Source organism: Trachinotus anak, unplaced genomic scaffold, assembly GCF_046630095.1.
Source record: "Trachinotus anak isolate AG129_WGS33_773 ecotype Australia unplaced genomic scaffold, CSIRO_AGI_Tana_v1 ptg000012l, whole genome shotgun sequence".
NCBI lineage: Eukaryota > Metazoa > Chordata > Actinopteri > Carangiformes > Carangidae > Trachinotus > Trachinotus anak.
In genome coordinates this window covers 27,100,984-27,126,046 of record NW_027273863.1, presented here as the reverse complement: position 1 = coordinate 27,126,046, position 25,063 = coordinate 27,100,984, and the positions used below count along the sequence as shown (strand labels likewise).

At 49.0% G+C, this 25,063-nt stretch overlaps 1 protein-coding gene across 1 annotated transcript in view; it reads left to right on the top strand.

The window, feature by feature from the left end:
• The window catches only part of lamc1 (laminin, gamma 1), a 49,058-nt gene that overhangs the window by 16,682 nt on the left and 7,313 nt on the right, over positions 1–25,063 (top strand). The window contains exons 2-15 of the mRNA XM_071490191.1: positions 8,796–9,100; positions 17,452–17,582; positions 18,915–19,081; positions 20,132–20,320; positions 21,022–21,139; positions 22,271–22,369; positions 22,602–22,738; positions 22,856–22,978; positions 23,184–23,373; positions 23,596–23,708; positions 23,807–24,028; positions 24,121–24,309; positions 24,459–24,704; positions 24,828–24,981. Of these exons, the coding sequence (XP_071346292.1) occupies positions 8,796–9,100; positions 17,452–17,582; positions 18,915–19,081; positions 20,132–20,320; positions 21,022–21,139; positions 22,271–22,369; positions 22,602–22,738; positions 22,856–22,978; positions 23,184–23,373; positions 23,596–23,708; positions 23,807–24,028; positions 24,121–24,309; positions 24,459–24,704; positions 24,828–24,981 (2,383 nt within the window). The remainder of the gene's footprint in view (positions 1–8,795; positions 9,101–17,451; positions 17,583–18,914; positions 19,082–20,131; positions 20,321–21,021; positions 21,140–22,270; positions 22,370–22,601; positions 22,739–22,855; positions 22,979–23,183; positions 23,374–23,595; positions 23,709–23,806; positions 24,029–24,120; positions 24,310–24,458; positions 24,705–24,827; positions 24,982–25,063) is intronic.

The following is a 25,063-nucleotide window of genomic DNA, read 5'->3' as shown; positions in this document are numbered from 1 at the left end:
CTCTGTGGTTTCTGTGCGAGAGCAGCAGGTTCCTGATCACTGCCGTTTAATCCCAAAGACCACCCGAGCTCTGGCTGCTGTTCCAAAGACAGGAAGTCCTCCAGCAGACGGTTTCCTTAAAGTCGGGTTCAGGTTCAGGTTCAGAGAGCCCCCCCACCCCCCCCACCCCCCCCTCACCAACGTGGAAAACTCCCACTGAAAATATAAAATATGGTCGTTTGATTTTCTGTGTTGAGCCAAACATCAAGGAAACTGGAGATTTGACCTCATTCACAACAGAAGCTGAAGTGGTTGAATGTTGTTAAAACTGCAGCTGCACAGAAACTTTGTTTAAATAAAGTAATGAAAGTCACTGTCCAGTTGCATTGTGGGAAGTGTAGGATCCAGTCAGAAAATCAGACTGTTAAAGACCTGCGGAGACCTGAACCAGGACTCAGATCCAGCTCCTCAGTGTGAGGGCTGGATCAGCAGCTGTGGAGTCCCTGTGAGGGGGGGGGGGCTTCTTTGTCTCTGATAATGAGGGCTGTTTTTGTTTGTTCCTGACGTCCCAGTGTGCTGACACCTCTGGGCGGGGCGCCTGCTTCGCTGGTGGTCTCTGCTGTTAACTCCTCATCAAACACACTGATGTGTGGAGCCGGGGGGGTGGGGGTGGAGGGGGTGGGGGTGGGGCGTTAGGTGAGCTCGTCCTCTGATCAGATCTCCTGAGCCTGTGAGACTGATCAGACCGACGCTCCGTGAACTCCTGATCACCTGATCAATGAACACGTCACCATGAGCTGAAGAAGAAACGTCTGCTCCTCAGAGACACTGAGCTCAGCCTCAAACAGGGACCTCCTGTCAGCCCCCCGCCCCCCCCCCCGAAGTAAACTCTGGGCTACGGCAGCCTGGGAGGCCCATGAGACTTACAGACTGAAAGCTGTAGCTGGAGGAGGAAGCTGCTCGACAGACGTTCCCGTCTCCAGGGACATCTGTGGCCCTGACGTCTGAATCCACATCATCGAGTCCACCAAGAGTCGGAGCTGGATCCAGACTTTGTTTGTTTTTCCAGTGTGTTGCTGTGCTGAGGTTTCATGTTGAACGTCACCAGGTTTGAGGATCCTCAGCTGATTTGATATCATGTGCAGAGGGAGGGGGGTGGGGGGGCTGCATGAGGCGCTGATACTGATACTGTTAAGACCAGTCCAGAACAACACTTTGAATCTGATGACAGAGAAGACATGAAGTCTGGAGGGTGGAGGTTTGGGTTCAGAGGAGACAGGGGGACGTGGTGACTGACGGGTCAATGTGAGGAAGGCTCAGCCTCCTCTTCATCACGTCATCAGCCTGCTTCCATCGCTCGCTCTCTGAAACTTTTTCCTCCGTTTGAAACCAGCTGGAAGAAACTGACACTTCCTGGTTGTTTGTGACCAATGATCATCTCTCCTGAGATCAGCTGACAAACAGAGAGGATGTTTAATCAGGCGGCAGACGCCTGGAGCCGACACACACACACACACACAAACACACACACACCTCCCAGCTCCACATTCTCACCTCAGCCTCCAGCTCGCCTCTTTTAATCTCCTCTCGACCAATCAGAGTGCTCGGCCGGCGGCTGCTCTGTTTATCAAACAGAAGAGGAGATTGAGCTGATATCAGCGGCGGCATCCTGCAGACTCTCCACTGAGCGCGCTCACACCGGGCCTCTCTGACCTGTGTTTAATAGTTTAAGATTCCAGCTGTGAGTGGAGTCGTGAAGCTCAAACTCACACACACACACACACACACACACACCTGTACACGCACACAGATAAGACGTGCCTCAGGTGTGTGTACAGTGCTCATGTTCAGGTTTCCTGCTGATAACAGTGTGGAAACCAAACACACCTTTCAGTCCCTCACATTCCTGCCTCCGGGAGTCGTTACTCATTAACCGGGGGGGTTAATGAGTAACGACTCCTGGCTCCGACCCGTTCGGGCTGTGGACTCCTGCTCCCGGCTCAGATTAACATTCCTCTCAGGTTTATAAACAAACCGCTGAAACGCACAAAACAGATCTGGAATAAATCTGCTGCATTCGAGTCACATGGAATCACAGTAATTTCCAGTTTCAGACCTGTAGATGGTTCATGTCAGTGCCCCTCTCCCTCCCCTCTCTCTGCTGAAGTGTCCTTGAGCTGAACAAGGACTCTCTGAGGTCCTGACCTCTGACCTCTGGGGGGGGTTCAGGTGCTGCGAGTCTCTGCTGTAAACTGTTGTGGGGGGAAACTCTCCTCCTGATTGACTCTGCTGCATTCTGCACATTCCTCCCTCTGCACCACCCCCACCACAGCCCCACCCTTCAGAAAAATCCTCAATTTGTTCAGGGTCTTTATCAGTGAGAGGCTCCTGCTTGTTGACCTCTGACCTCAGCACCTGCTGGGAGACGAGCTGTGAGGATCTGGACTGGTTTACGGTGCTGGTCTGGACTTGACTGTTACATTTGTAAACGGTCATAAACGTGATGACAGGCTTGTTGTGAGCTTTTATTTTGGCGGGGCGCTCAGACTCGTGTCCTGTCAGCTCTCTGCTCCTGGTGTCAGTGGAGAGTCCATCAGGGAATCAACTCAGGTCCAGCCTGCGCTCACAGTCATCTGATCACTGAGCAGGGCCTGTGCTCGGCCTGACCTCTGACCTTTGCCGTGCTCCCTACCTGCTACGTGCCACGTCCACAATGGGCGTCAGGGTCCCTGACTTTCCATCCATCCACTGTCTTATCAAGGCTCCATCCACACTAACACACCTGAAAACACTGATCATATGACCATTCACCTGCACTGAGCATGTGCGAGCCGGGGTAAACAGGAAGTCTCCTCTCAGCTGGTTAGTACAGGAGGACTCTGGAGGAGAGTGGAGGGAGGAGGAAGCAGAGAAGAAGAGATGAGTTTAAAACTGAAACATACTAGCGTGGGCATAGCATTAACAGGCTATCTCAAACATGCCTCCTCCCACCAACACCTTCCAGCTCTTACTGGAGGATCCCGAGGCATTCCAAGGCCACGTTCCCAGGCGAGCTCTGGCTCTACCACCCGGTCCACAGACTCTCCTAAGCCCAGAGCCTGTTCTGGTCGTGAAGCCCTAGTTTTAGTGCGTTGTGATCATGTGGAAATGTGATGTGGTCTGATGGCTGCACCGGTGGCGTCGGGCTGGGTCTCCTCTGTGGAGGTGGAGTCTCTGTTTCTGTGGGTCTTCATCTGACGAGGCAGCTGGATCGTTACACTGAAGCATAAAGATTTGTGTGTAACATCCTGAAGGACGGGGCGGCTCATGAGGAGTGTGTTTGTCTCCGCACAGCTGACTGCTGTGTCTTCCTCCCCCATCCTAATCTGTCCTCCTCAAGGACGTTTTCCTCGTTAAAACCCGTCCGCCCTCTCTGTGAAGACAAACATCTGCCGCTAATGAGGACCAACCCTCTGTATATGGACGGCAGAGCACAGGATTCAAACTGTGGGGGTCAAAGTTGGTTGAGGGAGGAGGACATCTGAGGTTTATCACCACCGAACTCCATCAGCTGCTGTAACAGGGATCAGTTTCTGCTGCTGACGTCCCTCTAACAGTCGACTGCAGTGAAGGTGCAGCGCCCTCCAGCTCTGCCATGACAGCACCTCTCTGGATTAAAGGTCAAGCTCATTAGTGCGTCACTGAAGGTATGCAGCGTCTCAGTGTGAGACGAGCAGAAGTTATAAAACACCTCAACACATCATCTGCTTTCCAATAATCATTTTTCTCCCTCTCAACATGTGGGGATCATTTCTCCACCTGTCCTACATCATAGTCGTCATGTTTAGTTTGAATTAGTTTATCTTTGTGAAGCTGAGTCTTCAGTGTTAATGAATAGTCCCAGATGCTGAGCTGCTGTTTCTCTGCTCTGTTATCACACTGTGGCTGTGTTGGCTCGATGAATGTCTGGTTGGCTGAGGTTTCGTCCTGCGACACGTCTCGACACGTCGCTGTAACGCAGCCCTGCAGGTCTGATGGCAGCAGGCACCACAGGAAACCAGAGCCCCGCCATGAAGCTCGAGCTCAGACTGTCAAACTTCTTCAACTCTTTTTTTTCTCACTTAAATTTCCCCTAAAGTCACTTTAAAGTTGGCAAACAAACATTTTCTCCACAGTCTGAAGTTTCACATTCTCTCCAAAGAGTCGTCTGTCATTGGAAATATTAACTAGCAGTTTAAACTTTGAGCTGAGGATCATTTGTACCAGTAAATCCACAGATTGTAGGAAGGTGGAGTGAAAGTGGCCGTGGTTACACTTTTCTTAAAATTCTTTTTTTCATCATTTATATTGAATTTGTAAGTTTGATAAGGAGACAGTTGTTATTTTCTAAGATAACAGTGTTCTTGTTATCTGAGAAAATTATTATTTTTTCAATCTCAGTATTGAAAGAAAAACATTAAAAGATTAAAATTATTTCACTCTTTCTTAAACAAAATTTAGATCTAAAGAAAGATTTTGTTTTATTGTAATAACAAGATTATTTATTATCACAAACACAATGTTTTCTGCAGATAATTAAATAATTATTAGAAATATTTTCATTGCTATTAATAAAAAATGTAATAAAAACAAAATAGTTTTCTCAAAGTTTTGTTGAAACAAAGAAAATGGCATTTAGTTTTCTTGTAATAATTAGAATTTTGTGATCTCAAAAACAAAAATAATATTTTGTATATAGAATGAATAAATTAGAAAATTCTACAAAAACAACATGACAAACAAAATGTAATTTTCTCAGCATTTGGGAAAATTAGTTTTTCTTGTGATAAAGTGATTTTCTCTTTTATCTTGAAATCAATAGATCATTTTCCTGATCATTTTATCATCAGTTTTTTCTGTAATCAAATTCACAACAAAAGGATTTTGTCTTTAATAATAAGATGAATTTGAGAAATGAGAAAATTACATTTATCCTCAGACGCTTAAAAATTATTTAAAAAAACAATTATTCAAATTAAATTTAATTTTAAAAGTGTAAACATTTAATATTTTTGTTTTTTAATTATTTAAAAAATATTTTTTGATTCTTAATTTTGATTTCGAAAATGTGAAAATTTGAAATTTGAAAAAATATTAGATTTTCTAAAAATTTAATTAAATTTTTTTATGATTTTCAGCCCCAGCTTCTATAGAAGTCAGATTCTCCTGTTGAAGTGTTGATATCGGTTCATTCTATCAGCCTCAGAGGATCGACAGCTGTCTGCTCTGTTGCTCAGTGGCACTTGAGCAGTGTTTGAACCCCCCCCCCCCCCCGATAGAAAATCCCCTCATTTGCAGCCGTTTCTGCTCACTCAGTTGTCACGTCTTCCATATGTGGGCAGGAAAAAACTCCCAGCAGCCCCCTCAGCCCTCATCCCCACCCCCCTCTCTCTCTTTGACATGAACAGCCTGTGTTGCTCGCTCGCCCCCCCTTTCCTTCTCTGTGGACTCTTTCTTTCTCCATCCGTCCTTCTTTCCGCCGTCACTCTGCTCAGCGGAAACACATTCCAGCCAGTTCATTCCTGCCGTCACAGTGTCACTCCGTCACCCCCCATCAACCCCCGGTCCCTCCCCAAGCAGCCTCAGAAAGAAAAGCTCCTTCCCTGAATGACTGGAGGCTCTTTTCATGTAGAGACGTGACTCTGGGCCCCTGAGGAGCGTCTCGCAGGGTCAGCGCTCCACAATAGGAGGGTCAGCTCTGCTTAAAGCAAAACCAGCTAATTGAAGATGTCAACGTTTGTTTCTCAGCAGTGAGGTTGGGTTGGGGAGGGTCTGACCAGCAGCTTAAAGCTGCCCACGCTGGAGGAGAGAGGCTGTTTTCTTTGGTGTCTTTGGCTTCAAGGTTGAGATTTGATCAAAGCGTTGTTTCCTGTTTGTAATTACCACTGAACGACAGCACAGTCAGACATGTCTTCAGGTTTTTACTGAACTGCAGGGGTCATTTCTACCTTTTTGTTTGCCCTGAGCTTTGCCTCTCAGGCGACCTGTCCTGATCCTATCAGTGGAACCTGATGGTTTCCTGCAGACCATCCTCAGGGCCAAAAAACCAAACATCACCTCATTTTAAACTCATTTTAAAACGTGATATTTTCTTTTCAGTTTTTGTGTAGGGTCTAAAAGAAACTTTACTTCCTGCAGCTTTGGGACAAGTTGCTTTAAAATATCAGACAAACTTGGTGAAAGGCTTGATTGTGAGCTTTCATTTTGGTGGAGCATTTAGAGGCAAGCCTAGGTCTCCTGTCAGCTTTCTGCTTTTGGAAATGAGCTTTATCCTGACGTAAATATGAGCAGGAGTAATTTCAGCACAGCAGAGATGAAGCTGTCGTTGCAGCCGAGCTCTGCACCGTGACAGATGATAGAAAACTGAATGAAGTCTGGTGGGGAGGAAGGAGTCCATCGTGTCCTGCCAACACTCAGAGGTTTTGTGTCTTGTGAGGTTTTGTTGTGGAATCAGCAGGTTGTGAGTCTCCCTGCAGAGAGCAGAGCCGGTTGTGTTGGACTCTTTTTGTTCTGGCGTCATATGGGACGAGAACATAAATGCGTACAGCGTGCTCTTTGTTCGCGCTCTCCACTGTAAAATTCTTCCTCTCATCAATACAGCGATTGTTCTGGAGGAGGCAGAACTCCTCCTGGTCTCCTGCTGCAGAGTCAAACACTCGTCACAGACACACACCAGCTTTAACGAAGAGAGGAGGGAAATCCTCTCCTCTGCGTCGTCTCTCATCAGTTTGTAGCTGTCGGTTGTGTTTTCATCTCGAGATCCTCACAGTTCAGATCGTGTTGTTTTTGTCACTTTTCCTGAGTCACGAAGTCGTTTCAGAGCCAAGTGGATCATGAATGTTGGTGAATGAATGATTTCTGTCTTTACTGATCATCAAATAGTCTCTGGGACATGAGTCAACGTGCACAGCGTCCCTGTCAGTCTGGAGGACATCACGCTCCAGATGTGTGAACAGGTTCAGGTGTTTCCTGTCTTCCCTGCCCACAGTGGACAGAGGGACAGAGAGGTGGGGGCTTCAGGTCCTGATCCAGGTGCAGACTGGGACTGGACCAGGGTTACTGTGGCTGGAGTCAGTTTAAATCATTGTTTCATAAGAAAATTCATTCATTCATTTTCATCTGACGGCAGCATCACTTTCTCCAGACCTCCTCGTCCAATCAGATCCTCCTCTGGTCCTGTGTCCCAGCAGCCACCTGGCTCTGACTCCTCTTTGTCTCCTGGCTGTGGCCCCCCCGTTGTTTGCTTGCTGACTGCTGTACCAACAGAGGCCTTTGTCCTGTTTGTGAGGATGTGGAGGCGTTTTTTTATTTAGAGAGACGTCCCTGACAGAGTCCGTCCCCGCCGGCGGGTGTCTGTCCTGTCAGCGGCGCCTCCTCACAAACGCTTCACGCTGGGACTTTGGTCTGAGGCCAGAGTCTCCAGAGAGAAAGGATGGTTCACATCACAGATGTTCAGGATCAGCTGAAGCTGCCACCAAGGTCACGTCAAGGTCACGTCCTCTCTCTGTGTCTGGGCCAGAAGAGTTTTTATTCTGCAGTTACACAGGATGGAAGTTAAAGATCCACCCAGTCTAAAGGTAGATGTCCATGTGTTTGTGATTATAAAGCAGGTCTAGGTTCTATATTAATACTGTGAAAGTATCAAAGCCTCAGTCCACAGAGAAATGCACACAGCCTGTATTCAGAAACTGAGCTTTAAAACCAGCTGTCAGGACTTCCGCTACTTTGTGATGTCACAATGAAGCAGTCACCCCCACCCCATCCCCGAGTGTTTACCTGAAATCTGCAATATTTTTATTTGCTCCTGTTGTTAGTAGAGCTGCAGAGAGAAGCCTGAGAGAGGTTGTAAAACTACACTGAGATGGTTTTTGGTTTTTAAAACCGCAGATATATCTTCTGATGATATCAACACTTCAGATAAACCACAGAAGAAGAGTAAAATATGGAGCTTTAAAGTTCTTTTATCTCATGTTGTTTGAGCTCCACCCTGCAGTTACAGCTTCTTTTTAACCTTGACCCATAAAGTTCATCTGGTCGACAGAGGTCCTCACAAGTCAGCAGTGTCTACACACACACACACACACACACACACACACACTGGGAGGAGGAAGCCAGTGTGTTTGCAGTTGCTTCATTGTTTCCTGTAATAAACTGCAGCCTTTTGTGAACGGCCCCTCAATCCTATCAGCTGCTTCACCTTTATTTGCCGTCATCACAGAGGGGCCCCCTGTGGCCGGGGCCCCTGTCAGCGCACTGTTTACAGAGCAGATTCTTTGGCTGAGCAAACAGCCGTACCCCCCGCCGCCTGGCTCAAACATGGCGGTGTTCCTTCACACGCCGACTGACAGCTCCTGGATCTGCTCTCCGGTCCTGCTCAGACTCGTCAAGTATGTGCAGAGCGGGAACAGAGCGGACCTGAGTGTCGGGAGGTAAAGGACCCGACCGCTGCTTTAACATGTCCTCACCACGCTTTACATTCCTGCTCCATCGCTCCCTGCGTCCGTCCAGCTGCCGGCGTCAGCTGCAGACGGATCGTCCATCACTGCTCAGCTCGTCTCTGTTGGGGGCCTGTGCTAAAGTGGTGAAGTCAGCAGGACACACCCACTGACCACGAGCTGGTCACCCTGTCAGTGTACGTACAACTGAGTAAAAAACTACCCATCAGCTGATCAGGTGTTCGGAGCGTTGTAAATCAGTAAGACTGGTGGTAAAATAAAAAATCAAAGAAATCTAAGTTAAAAACGAGAGAACGTTAAAGTGACTGATTAAATGTTAATGTTGGTCTCCTCTCTCTGCAGGTAAGGCCTTCGACATCACTTACGTCCGGCTCAAGTTCCACACCAGCCGGCCGGAGAGCTTCGCCATCTACAAGCGGACCAGCGAGGGGGGCCCCTGGGTGCCGTATCAGTACTACAGCGGCTCCTGTGAGAAGACCTACCAGAAGCAGAACCGAGGCTTCATCCGCACCGGCGAGGACGAGCAGCAGGCGGTCTGCACCGACGACTTCAGCGACATCTCGCCGCTCACCGGTGGAAACGTGGCCTTCTCCACGCTGGAGGGGCGACCCAGCGCCTACAACTTCGACCACAGCCCCGTCCTCCAGGTGAGCGACCTCCAGGAAGTCCACGCAGACTGAAACAGGAAGTGGCGTTTCCTCTGAGCAGGAACATAGAGGTCTGAGATGTAAATGGGGTCATGTTGACACAGGACCGGAGTGGCGAGGCCTGGAGCTCAGGCTGCAGCGCCTCAGATGTATGTCGCGTCCCTTTGTCGGGGTCCTGACCCACAGGTTGGGAACCACAGCTGTGGAGGAGGTCTGTGCAGGGAAACTATTATTCCTCTGCGCCGGCGACAGACAGAGCCAGACGATGTCCTCAGGTCGCCTTGAAGGACCTGATTAGATTTTAGTGGTCAAAGGTCACTGACCTCAAAAAGCCATAACTCAAGAATTTATTCGCTAATGATGACATGATTCAACTCAAATGCCTTTAAGTATAAAATGATGAAGTCATAGCATTTTATATGCAAAAGGTCAAAGGTTAACGTCACTGTGACATCATAATGTTCTCTGGTCGTTCCTCTGTCACTCAGTATTGATCTCATCCTGTCAGCGAGATGCAGCTGCTGATTGGGTCAGGATGTAAACTCTGATACAGATGTGCTTTCTGTCCAGATGTTGGCTGCTGATGACAGAGCTCTGACTCTGATTGGATGATTCGTGCAGATTCCCTCACTCCTACTGTACTAAAGAACAGACCAGCGTACCAGTGGCTTTTTTCCCAGCAGTCCGTTCTGCTGGTCAGGTTGCAGCTTTGGTGCTGCCAAGTATTGTGACATGTTGCTAGGCGACGCCCCCGGATTTCCCACTGCAGCGGCGGCTCCGTTTGGCTCAACCGACCAGCAGCTGGACGTCCTCTCTCCTTACAACTCCTCCTCTCCTCACTCCTTTTTCCACATCTCCTTCCTTCCTGCTTCCTCCCCCTCTCTCTCTGCCCTTTATCACCCCCCCTCCCACGGCCCCTCCCCCTCCTCTGTGTGTTTGTGTTTCCATGTTTCTTCACTCTCAGTGGATGAGGTTGCTTAATAAGTGGAAAGCAGAGTCTGTTTTCACTGTTCTCTCTTCACGCTTTGTTGCACAATGTTGTCGTGACTCTTGGAGCTCGGTCTCCTCTCCTCTGCTCACAGTCACAAACTGTTTCTGTCATTTTACAGACCAACAGAGTGCCTGACGTAGGAACTCATACCCTAAAAATAACATAAAATAAATGAAAATAATAATAGTTAAGATAAATAGCTAGAGCTAGCTAGATAAATGGCTGTTATAGACACATTTTCAGTGACAGTCCGTGATAACAACACCGTTTTGTTACCACAGTCCATCTCACCAAGGTATTGTGCAACACAGGTCTAAAAACATCCGTTCTCAGTTGTAGACTCACAGTAATGTCTTCCATTATAAGTCACAAACTGTGTCAATGAAGAAGAAAAACTGTTTACCCAGAAGAGTAAAAAGAGTTTGTGGAGTTGAAACATTTATATATGCTACTTACCTGCTATCGTAAAGATTTGTCTCAAGTTACAGTTAAGCTAACTAACATTAGCTAGTTTCTAACATTAGCTAGTTTCTATCATTAGCCTGAAGTTACAGTTTCATTTGCAGTGCTAGCTTGTCATTTCATCACCAATATAAAATGTCACAATGATCTAATGTTAACACTGGTGCTGAGTCATGAGCAGAGACAGTGGAGTCGACATCAATACAGAGTTTATTATTTCATGTTCATGGTCTTTGTGGTTTAGTTCATCTTTGACCTTTAACATGAGTTTGACCTGTTTAACCTGGTGGGTCATTGAACAATATTAAAATCCATGTGTGCTGAAGACTCAGTAATTGTATTAGCGGTGGTGGAAAGTTAAAAATGTTGTGGTACTTGTACTTTGCTTTATTCTTCTACTCCTAGTATAAGTGTAATTCACACTCTGAGTTTAGTTTTTCATCCCTGGTTATTGAGACAGGAAGAAACAGGCAGTGCAGACACTTGCGTCTGTTCATTGCTGTGCTCAGTCGTTGTGGTAAGTGGACGTTGAGAGTTAGTGTAGAGAGGAGTTTACTGAGTGATGCTGTCAGGACTGGACTCCAGCGGACCCACACGTTCCCCGTCCTGGTGTTGATCTGCAGTGAACGCAGCGTCCAGCTGAGGCTGATGGGAGAGGTTTTAGCTCAGCAGTCTGAGCTGGATTATGTGCTGCTCTTCTTTCCTGCACTAATATTCTACACCAGACGAGCCTGTAGTGTATATGCACAAATAAATAACTACATGTGAGTAAAACTATATAATGCAGCAGAGGTGATGGAGCAGTTCAGGTGTAGCAGCCTCCCTGACGTGTCAGCCATGTTTCACTGACACCTCCCTCCATGTAAATGAACAGATTTAGCTCCGCAGCTCAGCTCTAAACTTCCTTATTTGACTCGTCGGCATGAAGCTATTTATACCGAAGCTGGGGAGTCTGTCTGCAGGCGTCACCCGGCTGTTTGTCGCTCGCTGACATTCCTGCTGTCTGTCATCTCTGAGCTCTGAGGGGGAAATAACCACCAGCTGAGACAGTCCACCTTAATAACTGCCAGTTTATGGCTCTGTTTTGACCCGTGACCGCCCAAAAATAAAGCAGCGTCTCTTCAGAGCCTCTGTCACTGAGGTTTCACCACTGAGCCTCAAACTGCTGCCAGCAGTCGTTTCTATCCTGTTAGTCCCAGAAACCTGTTCTTTGTTTCATGAGGAATTGTTAAAAACTCTGATGTCTCGTTTTGTCCAGCTGACAGAGAAAAGCAGCAAATCCTCACAGTTCAGAGGTTTGGCCCCAAAATAATTTACTTTATTAATTAATAAATGATTTAAATCACAATTATAGAAAATTCAACTCTTGATTTCGGGACGAATTTGAGATAAATCCAGAGAAGGTAGGAGAACCCCCCTGGGACTCCTCAGATTTACCCTGTGGCCCTTCAGATTTACTCAGGGACCCCTCAGATTTACCCTGTGAGGGTCTCTGGTCTCCCTGGTCCTTTAAAGTCTTTGATCGCATTTCGTTCTGCTTCATAAGGTCCTGACTCAAACACAGACATGTATTTCTGTTTCTGTTGATGTCTGCAGCCGTTGAATCAGAGCTTTCACAGACTGTAAAACCCTGTGAGTCCCCGTTGACCTAAACTGACCCCTCGTATACTGAACTTTGACCTGACACGGTGCCTCAGACTGTTGGGGATCAAACCGAACTCCCATCAGACGGAGCTGTAGATGGAGATCAGCTGAAATCAGAGAAAAGATAAAAGATCAAAGTCATGTTATGTTTTTCTAATTCAGGACCTGCTCATTGTCCTGTGGGTTTGTGAGAGAGAATCAGTCGTAGGGTTAAAGTTAGAGTTCAGAGGCTGGAGCATCATGATGACTGGAAACAGACAGAGGCTCATTTACTGGACAGTGTGTCAGTAGACAGTTGGCTCTGATAATAATCATCATCATCATCATCATCATCATCATCATCATCATCATCAGATTAAAACATTTAATCTGTTTAGATCAGAGGGACAGTAAAAATGAGGGAGAACATTCTAGAAATGATTTAAAATAATAAAATAAGAAACAGCAGAATGATGTTCATCCTCCAGTGGAGTTCAGAGATGAGACGTCTTTAACTTGTCACTGGTCTGAGAGCTGCTGGAGCACTGACTGACCTGCGCCTCCATGTTCTGGCTGTGACCAGGCCTTAAACCTTTATCCCAGTCCAGCACAGGTACGATTGTATGACATCAGCCCGAGCCGACTTCATGCTTTCACCTTAAACATAACTGGTTAATAACTGGACTGATTTTGGTCTGAAATGCAGTGAAGCAGAAGTAAAACAGGAAACGATAATGTCACTGATCGAGTGGCTGTGAACTGTTCATGAGAACATCCTCGGTCAGTCTGCAGCCTGCATGTTTCCAGGCTGCAGGATGCATCTGCAGTCTGCTGCAGCTCTGCTGAACCTTTGTGACTCCCAGAGGAGTTCCTAACGTCAGGCAGCATTCCTCCTCCAAGAAAACACTCGTCCCGGCTGGGGCCCAGCCGCACCGGCACGGAGCTGCAGATGATTGATAGCAAACAAATGTTCTGTACAATTTAAACAGCGTTGACTCAGCCGAGAACCTGCAGCAGCTTCCTGGACCCGAAGAGCTGCAGCTGCCGGAGAGGCCAGAGGAGTTTGTTCTGCATGAATCATAAAGGGAGAAAGTCGGGCGTTACCCACCGCAGCAGGACGCTTTCAGATAACTGAACAGCTGAGAAACCAGCTGCAGGAAGCTTCTCAACAACGAGTCCTTCATCAGAGCCAAACACCAACCAGGACCAGAGTGTCTGCCAGAAACTGAGCCTCCAGCAGAACAACCTGATAACGTGGTTACAGCAGAGAGCGGAGCTGTGACACCGAGTCAGAGCTGAGAGTCAGAAACTCGGATGGATGGATGGATGTGGCTTTATTGTCACTGTAACAGTACAAGTACAATTGCAGCGAAATTACAACAATCACCCCGTCAACACATAACATAACAGGATGACTGTAGCGAAAGGGGGGGGGGGGGGACATGTGGAGAGGAGAGGAGGAAAAAAAAGAAATAAACCCAACATAAGCATATATAAGCACATTTTACAACATATCGACGCAAACAACTTGCTCTGGGGGAGGGGGGAAAGGGGGGAGGAGGTGGTTCCAGTACAGACAGGCAGCCAGCCTTAGCCGCTGCCATTAAGGCGCCGCCATCGGACCCCACCCGCCGCACTGGATGGGAGGAAGCGGCGAAGGCGTGGGATGGGGTTGGGGGTTGGGGTGAGTTGCATATGTACATGTAAGAGGTGTCCGTGGATGTGTGTGTGTGCATAGGCCTGGGGAGTCGCTTCGTCTAGTTCACAATCAGTGCCTCAGTTCGCAGGGTGTCATCGCGATAACACAGCAAGTTGCCATGGAGACATCCTTGATCGGGTCCCGGACGGAGTCAACAATCAACAGGTCTCCGTGGAGGAGGGGGGGTAGGAGTAGAAGCGTCTCACTGCAGCGATCTCGTGGGGGAGTTGTTCCAGCACCGGCCTTGGCCAAGGCTGGTGCTGCGGGGGCCGGAACGCAGATTAGATTATGATTGTTTGGGTTAGGGCGAGCAGTCGTATTTCAATAGACACGGCTTACTCTGTTAGTCCATTCTGGTCATCTCCATCCATTCTCCTTTTCAAAGCTGCAAGCTTCTCCAAGATGTTGCCCATGTTGCGATTTATGACCACAGTCTGAGCGTTAACAGCTCTGTCTATTACCACAGACAGGGTGTTGACAGCTCCTTCCAAGGTGGTTCCCAAGTTGCGGTTCACAATCACAGTCTAAGTGCTTACAGCTTTACTCACTCCATCAATTATGTTGGGCAGCGTGGGGATTTGACTGCTGTCACCGTCTTCCGAATTTTCCGATACACCAGGGCAATGCCTAATCCAATCAGCAGAAAGCCTCATATCACAGTTCCGAATCTGTAGAGATCTTCGATGTCCTCAACGGAAAGACTCGCCAGGCACATGACCCTCCACTGCTCCCAGGAGTCCCTCATGTAACCAGCGGTGTACGTTCCGCCAGGGCAGACAGGTTCCCCCGAACCCGGGCTTCTCGTCGAGAAGATCCTGTCAATTGAGTTGAGAGACCAGTTGACCAATTCCATGATTTTAGATTTAGAGAGCAGTGCGGAGAGAGGCTTCCAAGGTTTAGACAAGACAGGACGAGACGTGAGATGCAAGGCAGGGAAAAAAAGGGAGAGGAGAGAGGGGGAAGATGCGTCCGCCTTCGTTGAGAGCCGGAAGAAACCAACAAACAAACCAACCAACCAACCAACCAACAAACCAGCAAACCAACATCCTCCTTTATGTTGCACATTTAGTAAAACAGGCCCCAGCAGAGTGGACTGCTGCTTCAGGGCCCTGAACCTCCACTGGCCCCAAAACCCTTTGTTTAAAATCACCAGCATTAAAATCTAGTTTTCAGAGTTAATGATTTTTGTTTATGCAGAGCTCACGTGACGAGCCTCTCTTCTGATTGGCTGACTGTTTTCAGAGTGATCCAATAAAAATATAGCAGATTTCAGGTAAACACTCCGGGTGGGCGGGGCTTTGGATGTGGCTGAGGGCGGTGACTGCTTGTTGTGACATCACAAAGTTCCAGAAGTCCTGACGGCTGGTTTTAAGGCTCAGTTTCTGAATACAGGCTGTGTGCATTTCTCTGTGGACTGAGGCTTTGATACTTTCACAGTATTAATGTAGAACCTAGACCTGCTTTATAATCACAAACACATGGACATCTACCTTTAGACTGGAGAGAGCTTTAAAGCTCAACCTACAGTCTCTGTGTTCACACAGTGAAGCAGTGGAGCTTAAATTTCCTGCAGCTGGCTGCTCGTCCCGTCTGAGTCATCACCATCTCTGCAGGATAAACTGAACCTCTCAGACACAGACAGAGCCTCTGCTCTCTGTGAGACACGGCTGAATAATATCATTAGTTATGAATCTATTTGTGTTGCCCACAGTCTGTCGGCTTCACAGAGTAAACACCTCAAAGCACAGTGACTGTGGGGAACATGAAGCGGCACGGGGCCTGAAATCTGATGCTCAAATATGAATTAAAACTGTTCATTAGGCCCCTGCAGCCGGAACGTGGTGGGAGTTCTTTCGCTCTAGAAATAAGATGTAGGCTGTAAAGAGGTCAGCAGAGAGCATTAATCTGCCCCACATTCCCAGCAGTTACACAAGGATTTAACATCGGTGTGCAAAGTCACAGGAGGCAGAAGCTTTCCTGAGTGGGAGGATGAGTGTTGAGCACGTTCCACCGACCACAGAAAGTCAAACACTTTAAATCCTGTTTCCTCTTTGACCTCTGTCAGGTTTCTGTGCTCAAACCCTCTTTTACTTTTGTGTTTCAACACTATAAAAACATGAAGTCCGACCGTTAAACCTGCTAGAAACAGATCTGGTGTCTGACTGGGGGCCAGCAGGCTGTCAGCAGATATTTGAACAGCTTCCTCCTGAGGCTGGGGGGAGAAGGTGGGGAGAGGTTTGGAAAGCTGACACGGATCATTCATTTCTCCTGTTTCCTGGTAGCGTTGGTGTCCATTTCAGAAACAGATGAAGATGAATTCACGTGTGTCCTGTGAGCAGAGACGAAGCCCGAGGCTCAGATCTGGGGTCAGATCTCTCTGCTCGCAGCAGTTTGTTTGTCTTCAAACAGCTGCTCTGAGCACAGTGAAAACCTCTGGGCCTGATAAGCTTCCTGCTGATACTGGACGAAGCTCACTGGCCTTCACTCCCAGTTTCCCATGAGCTTCTCACACAGGCGGGATGTTGAGTAACTTTCTTTATCCTCTGAAACCGAACAGGTGTCCTTCACTAATTCTCTCCATCTGGGCCTCGTGTCTTCACGCCAACAAAATAAATTCCACTTCTCTGAAAATGTCAGAGATACTTTCAGTGGCTGTCGTCAGGGTTGCGTCAGCGTGTTTCAGTGTTTCCCACAGGCTCAGGACTAAAGCCACGTCCCTCTCTGCAGACTGATGTTCAGACTGCAGGTCCTCCTGGGTCCAGGATTCTGGAGGAGGGTGAAAAGTGGTCTGAGCCCTTCCAGCTCTTCATTTAAACACTGGTTCCCAAACTTTTCCAGCTCATGTCCCACTAGAAAATATGTAAACCTCCGACCCTGTAATAATAAATAAGGATAAATAATGCCACAGAGCACTTTTTGATTTAATGATAACGACTGAACATTCAGTTTCTAACCAGACATCCAGTCTGAGCCTCCAGGTTTGTCATGGATGTGATCTTTTAGTGCACAAACCAGACTGAGCCAGAAAACAAGTACATGATGTGGTATAAAAGTTCATAAAATACATGAGGAGAAAAAGTTATTGTAAGATTTAAAGATTTAGTTTTCAAATATTTAAAAACATATTATTTCTTTATAATCACATCTTTTCACCAGAACTGTGCTGTTGTGATTTGTTTGCCCACTTCCAATACCTTCATGGACCACCAATGCGCCCTGGGCCACACGTTGGGAACCACTGCATTAAAACATCAAAGAGCACAGAGCAACAGAAGTGACAGTATAAATATCCTGAGTAATGGAACACGAGACGTGATATAAACTGAGCTGTGTGGACTGAACATGACCACATCAGTCACATCACTCAAATCGTTTGTGGAGCAAATCTTACAAAAGGATTCAAATATTTGTGGGGTGAGTCTGCCTGAGTGGGCGGCTCACATTCAGAGGAACAAACGTGTCTTTATGAGACTGTCTGTCCGTCCGTCCGTCTGCAGGACGCCCCCTCTCGGTGTTTGTGCGCTGACTGACGGGCCTGATGTCTCTAACGTTGTGTTGTTGTTGTATCTTCTGCAGGACTGGGTGACGGCCACCGACATCAGAGTGACCCTGAACAGGCTCAACACGTTTGGAGACGAGGTTTTCAACGACCCCAAGGTCCTCAAGTCCTACTACTACGCCATCTCTGACTTCGCTGTGGGAGGAAGGTAAAGACGCCTGACGCAGCGGCTGATTGTTTCACTCTGTGATAAACTGTCAGGAGCTTCCTCCGCCAACATGTGAGCGTCAACGTGCTTGAGCCGCCTGAGAAACAGGAAACTTTACTGAAGGACCGAGTGTGTTCACGTGGTTTTGTGGGTCCTGGTCTTGGGGTGTCACTGTGTGGTCCTTCCCTGTGGTCTGCACAGGAATCCACATAGGAACTCCTTTTTCCTGCATGTCTGAAAAAACCAGAAAAGGTTTCGACAGGCATTACAGCGGTGTTAAAGAGGCCGCCGCTGCACAGCCTCTGCAGCCATAATCTGTTTGAAATGTGGAGCAGATTTCCATTACACAGCCGCATTCCTGGCATTCCTGGCCGGCAGGGCTGGATTACAGGGAGACTGGGATGGGGCAGGCTGACCGCCATGACGGGCGGAAGAAAAGGGAAGAGTCTGGAGCCGGAGCACCTGTCAGAGCAGGATTTAACCTCCTCTCTGAGGAGCCCCCACCTCGGTCAGTCCCACCCTGGTTTACCTGAGCGCGCTCACCTGAGAGCTCACGTGTCCTCAGATAGCAGCTCAGAGCACAGAGCGTTATCAGCGCCCGCGGCTCCCGTCCTCAGATTCCTCTGGATTTTCCCGACATGTACAACCCTGTGACGGACGTGAAGCCTCAGAATGATCAGTACCAACAACAACAGGCTGAGGTTTCTGATGAGGCTGAACTTTACTGAACAGGGCGATCACGTGGTGCACTGCTCAGGAAAGGTGGTGTAGTTGTTGACCACAGTAGAATCTACACTGTGGACAGTGAGTCGTGTGTTTTATGTCGGTTCCAGTCCAGCTTCCTGCAGCTCTTTGCAGGCATTGGTGTTTTGCAGATGAGCAGCCAGCCTCTATAAACCCACACTCTTCCTTTCCACCGTCAGTTTTTCCATGGCTCTCTGCCAAGAAACACCTGAGACAATAACCAAAGGTGGCTGAGCAAGTCCTGTCCTGTTGTGAGCCCCCACCCCCACCGCCACCCCCATCCCCCTGAGGAGGTTTAACAAAACCTTTCCTCAGAGCCACTGAGCGGAAAAACCTCATTGGAACCAAAACCAGTATCAACACCACACTGTCCCCTGGTGTCCTGTCTCAGACAGACGGGGGTCTGTGGATTGTGGAGAAATGTTGTTGCTCTGGATCAGAATTCAAACTTCTAAAACTTCATGTGTGTAACAGTGCGACAGTACTGGAGGTGTTGCTGATGATGATTTCAGTCTGAACAGGGAAATGCGGATATTGTGTGACTTTTTGTGTTGTCCAGGTGTAACAGGTGTGTTTCTCTGCTGCCAGGTGTAAGTGTAACGGCCATGCCAGTGAGTGTGTGAAGAACGACAGAGGACGGCTGGTGTGTAACTGCAAACACAACACGGAGGGCGTCGACTGCAACATCTGCAAACCGTTCTACAACGACCGGCCGTGGAGGAGAGCGACCGCCGACAACTCCAACGAGTGTCTGCGTAAGTCTGCTGCCGCCAAACTGCATGTCTGACTGCTTTACTACACTTACAGCTGCTTTACTGCAGCTACGACTGCTTTACTGCACTTACGACTGCTTTACTGCAGCTTAGACCTCTTTACTGCAAGTGCTACTTCTTTATGGCAGCTAAAGCTTAACTGTAGCCACTACTGGTTTACGACAACTGTTACTGCTTTACTACAGTCACTGCTGCTTTACTGCTTCTGTCACGGCTCCACTTTTGTTTCACTACAGCTGCTACAGCTTAAAGCCTCACTGCGCAGCAGCGCCCTCCGCAGCCACAGTAATTACAGATTCTGCTCGGGTCAGTGAAGGCAGCGTGGCCCTCCAAGCTAACTCATGTACAGAAACTAAAACCTGAGTCGCTCAGGCAACAAACACAAAATCATCATCTCAGCACAAACCAGCCAATAGCGACCTGAAGACCTGAAGGTGGCGCCGTGTGACGTTACCTGCTCACAGTTACGCGGTGCTGTAATTGTAAGCTAAAATATTCTCATGATGTTGCTTTAACTACTGCTACTGCTGCATTACCACGACAACTACTACTACTACTACTACTACTACATATGAAGTACTGAGAGAACCAAGAGCCGACAGCAGTAAAGTCAAACCGACATATGAAGGACTGACACAGAGAACGTCACATGATGTACTGCAGGAACTGATCCCAGGACATCACAGGCATTGGTCATCGCAGTCTCGGGGGGATTGTGGGAGCTGTAGTTCCTGTGCAGATGCATGACTAACTGGTTTCAGGGAATTTCACTGTCTCTCTTCTCCCACAGTCGAGTTAATCCAGCAGCAGAGGGAACCCAGTCACAGCTTCACCTCGGCTGCTGCTCCACCATCAGGAGTCCAGTAACCTCCACCCAGACCAGACTACAGTCACATTTAATCAGAATCCTGTTAATCAAACTGTGTGTGTGTGTGTGTGTGTGTGTGTGTGTGTGTGTGTGTGTGTGTGTGTGTGTGTGTGTGTGTGTGTGTGTGTGTGTCCGTGTGTCCGTGTGTCCGTGTGTCCTCTCAGCCTGCGACTGTAACGGGAAGAGCTCTGAGTGTTACTTCGACGCAGAGCTGTACCGGGCCACAGGTCACGGAGGTCACTGCAGGAACTGCGCCGACAACACCGACGGCCCCAACTGTGAGCGCTGCCTGGACAACTACTACAGGGAGCAGAGCGGCGGCCGCTGCCTGCCCTGCAGCTGCAGCACCATCGGTGAGTCACGGCTCTGACTGACCTCTGAGTTTTAAAACCCAGCTCACTGAGTCCTGCTGTGCTAAAATCCAAGTTTCCCACTTGGACCTTTGTTGCCTCTGAGCAGCCTCCTCATGTTTTTTCTGATTTTTTTCGACGTGATTCTTCTTCTATGACTGCGTGAGGGGGCGGAGCTCCTCAGGAGTCAACCCACAGACGCCTGAACACAACAGCTCAGGGTCGTCGTTCACATTTCATTCCTGAGTAAATTCTTTCAGCAGCAAGTTTCAAATCTTTGCTCGCTGATTTCCATCAAAGCGAAGCAGCTGCCTGTGGCTGAATCCAGGGTGCATGACGGGACACGACAGCAGCAGGATAAGATCAGATAAAGTTTTCTTTTTGTCATCATTGCTCTATTGAACATCCTCCATGTGCAGAAAGAAAAAGGTTTTTCTGTTCCTAATGCTCCATCGTGAGCTGCTGCTGCTGCTGCTGCCATGGAAACGTTGGACAGGGTTCAACAACCTGGTGTTGAGATTGTGAAAACACTGAGCGGTGTAGACGTGAACACGACCTGCAGTTAACTGTAGAAACATGTAAAACCACAGGTATGAGCTCAGCAGCAGCAGACTGAGACCAGATCTCCTCTAATGGTCTGTTAATGGGAGCTGATTGTTTGCACGTGGTTCAAGGTTAATGTGTGTGTGTGTGTGTGTTTTCAGGCTCGGAGTCTCCTCAGTGTGACAACAGAGGAATGTGTGTGTGTAAACCCGGAGTGACCGGAGAGAAATGTGACCGCTGCCAGCCGGGATACCACAGCCTGACGGAGGCCGGCTGCAGGTACAGACCAGGAGCCCTTCAGTCTGGACTGTGTTCACACCAAATGTCCCATAATCCTGCTGGTGGTCTCTGTGTTCAGCACAGCTTCTAAATTAATCAGCAGCTAATGAATCTGCAGCCGTTCTGATAACGCGTTCATCGGTTCAGCTCCTCACCTGTGGCGTCAGTCTCCTCCTCCTCTGTGATGTCACTGACGTGTTGATGATTAAAGGGTCAAGTGTCAAAATGTAAAACTGTCTCATTGTCAGCAAACTCCATGAAAGTGTCAGTGTGTGTGTATGTGTGTGTGTGTGTGTGTGTCAGTGTGTGTGTGTCTGTGTGTCTGCGTGTGTGTGTGTGTGTGAGAATCACATGTTGATCATAAAGAGAATGAGCTCTGTAGTTTATTGTGAAGTCACAGTCTGCAGAGCACTTCCTGTGAGGCAGAGGTCACTGAGCATGCTCCAGAGCACAGCTCCCACTGTAAACAAGCGTTGTGTGTTAGAGAAGCTCTGCGCCAGGTTGAGTCCAGACCACATGGTTACCTGGTCTTCACTGCTCCGGGGTGATGCTGTGAGTTACCTGAGCAGGTGTCCGTCTCTCAGCTCCTGCAGCTCAGAGCCTCTGTCAGCATCGGGTTACGTTTGCCCTCCGTGTCGTCTGAACACTGCGGCTCCATGACACCATCGTGTTGATCCGACAGTCAAAGAACTCGAGGCCACGGTCAACAAGTACGCCACGTAAACAGAGCCGTGTTCCTGAGCATGCTCAGTGGCCTCTGCCTCACAGGAAGTACCCTGCAGTGGAAGTGATCGCTGTCATCAATCTGTGGCTTCACAATAAACCACAGAGATCCTTCTCTCTGTGAGGGAGCATGTGACCAGGAGGACACACACACATAGCTCTCACACACTTTCATGGAGTTTGTTGACCTGAGATAAAACTGCAGAGGAAGCTGAACCAGACCACTGCAACCTGGTGTCAGACATTTAGACCTGGATCTGGTCTGAGATCAGGGTTTGGTGTGAACCTCCTGAGAGCTGTGAGCGCCCTCTGCTGGCCGAGCCACTGCTGACCTCCTCTCTCTCTCTCTCTCTCTCTCTCTCTCTCTCTCTCTCTCTCTCTCTCTCTCTCTCTCTCTCTCTCTCTCAGGCCTTGTTCTTGCTCGCCCTCTGGCAGCACTCAGGAGTGTGACGTCAACACAGGACAGTGTCGCTGTAAAGACAACGTGGAGGGCTTCAGCTGCGACAGGTCACACACACACACACTGTTATACTGAAACACTATCAGTCATTTTACCCAGGGTGCTTTGTGTCCCAGCGTGCATGTCACGTTAGCCAGCAGCAGACTGAAGTTCATGAGGACAGTTTGATGGAGTAAAGTAACACAGTCTGACCTCTGACCTCTGACTCAGCAGCTGAGCTCAGAGAGGGGGAGTGAGGTGTCCGCTCTCATGTCTCGTCTTCCTGTCTCTGTCCCTCAGGTGTAAACTGGGCTACTTCAACCTGGACCCCAACAACCCTCAGGGCTGCACCCCCTGTTTCTGCTTCCACCACTCGTCCGTGTGCGACAGTGCCGAGGGCTTCAGCGTCCACGCCATCAGCTCCTCCTTCTACAGAGGTAACAGCCTGCAGGCAGCGCGCAGGGGGAAGCAAACCCACATACCTGTCAGAGACTCAGAGCCTTAAACTGAGGTGTGTGTGTGTGTGTGTGTGTGTGTGTGTGTGTGTGTTTCAGATGACGAACAGTGGACTGGTCAGCAGCGTGATGGATCCAGTGTCTCTGTCCAGTGGTCTCCCAGCGGACAGGAAATCTCCCTCATCTCAGAAGACTACTTCCCCATGTACTTCATAGCCCCAGGTACACACACACACACACACACACACACACACACATATACACACACACACACACACACATATACACACACACACACACATACATACACTTTCTGCAGTAAAAGGTTTTCAGATCTGACTCCTCCGGTCTCTGAGCCGGTCTCTGTGCTGGTCTCTGAGCCACCTAAGACCAGCCTCACCCTGACTCTTGTGGTTCTGTGTCACAGAGAAGTTTCTGGGGAACCAGATGCTGAGTTATGGTCAGAACCTGAGTCTGAGTTTCCGGGTGGACCGGAGGGACACCCGTCTGTCTGCAGAGGATCTGGTCCTGGAGGGAGCTAATCTGAGGGTGGCTGTTCCCCTCATCGCCCAGGGCAACGCCTACCCCAACGAGAACATGCAGACATACGTGTTCAGGTGAGTCTGACCTGCTCTGACCAGGTGTGGTTTCAGTTTGGGTTAATCTGGTTTACGTTCTGATGACGCTGATCCAGATTATCTGTCGGTCTGGATTCATGTTTTGGTCCTAATGTTGATCTGGATCGAGTTCGACAGATCAGATCATAATCTGTCTGTTGTTGATACTGTCTGACTCTGGTTCTGACTCTGGTTCTGACTCTGACTCTGGTTCTGGTTCAGGCTCCATGACAGCACTGATTACCCCTGGAGGCCGACCATCAGCCACTCTGACTTCCAGAAACTCCTGCACAATCTGACGGCCATCAAGATCCGAGGCACCTACAGCGAGAGGAGTACGCAACAACGCAACAACAACAACAACAACAACAACACAACAACACTCTTAAGATGTTCCCATCAGCCTCAGTTGTTAATCACTCCGTCTCTCCAGGTGCTGGTTACCTTGACGACGTCTCCTTGGTGACAGCGAGGCAGGGTCCAGGTGTCCCGGCCCGCTGGGTGGAGCAGTGCACCTGTCCTCAGGGTTACCAGGGTCAACACTGTGAGCAGTGCACTGTGGGATACCGCCGCGCTCGCCCGGAGCTCGGAGCCTTCAGCCCCTGTGAGGCCTGCAACTGCAACAGACACAGCGACGCCTGCAACCCGGACACCGGTAACACTGGTTTAACTGGTTTAACTGGTCTAACTGGTCTAAGGACTGGTTTGCTGACTGGTTTGCTGACTGACTGTCTGTTTGTTCGTCAGGAGCGTGCGACTGTCAGCACAACACAGCCGGTCTGAGCTGTGAGCGCTGTAAAGATGGTTTCTACGGTGACGCCACCCAGGGGACGTCAGGTGACTGTAAACCCTGTCCCTGTCCGGCCGGAGCCACCTGCGCTGTCGTCCCCAGAACCAGAGAGGTGGTCTGCACCAACTGTCCTGCGGGAACTACAGGTACACAACCACACCTGTACGGGTCAGACAGGTGCTGTGCGCCTGTGGGGTCATGGTCAGGTCTGGTGAAGGATGCAACAGTGAAACACTGAGTCTTCTGTACAGTTTTACTGAAGCGGCCTTTGTCCTCTTACATCACCTGTGTGCAGGTAAACGCTGTGAGCTCTGCGATGACGGTTTCTTCGGGGACCCCCTGGGTCAGAACAGTCCGGTCCGAGCCTGCCGAGCCTGCAAGTGCAGCGACAACATCGACCCCAACGCCGTCGGCAACTGCAACCGTGAGACAGGAGAGTGCCTGAAGTGCATCTACAACACCGACGGCTTCTTCTGCGACCGCTGCAAGGAGGGTTTCTATGGCAACGCCCTGGCCACCAACCCCGCGGACAAGTGCAAACGTAAGAGGAAGTCCTGAGGTCCAGGTCGAATCTTTTAATCAGCTGATCAGTGGTTTGGTTCATGTTGGTCTGGTGTCTGTCCCAGAGGTTTCTGACCGTGACTCTCGTCTCTGTGGTCCTCAGCCTGCTCCTGCTCGCCGCTCGGGACAGTGGACCGACAGACCAGCTGCTCCCAGGTCACCGGTCAGTGTCAGTGTCTCCCCAACGTGGCTGAACGTGACTGCAGCGCCTGCCAGCCCGGCTTCTTCAACCTGCAGAGCGGCAACGGCTGCGAACGGTCAGATCACCTCTGCTTTAACATGTCGGCCGGTTAAAACTGGACTAAGCTTCACTGTGTATATATATGTATAATATAAATA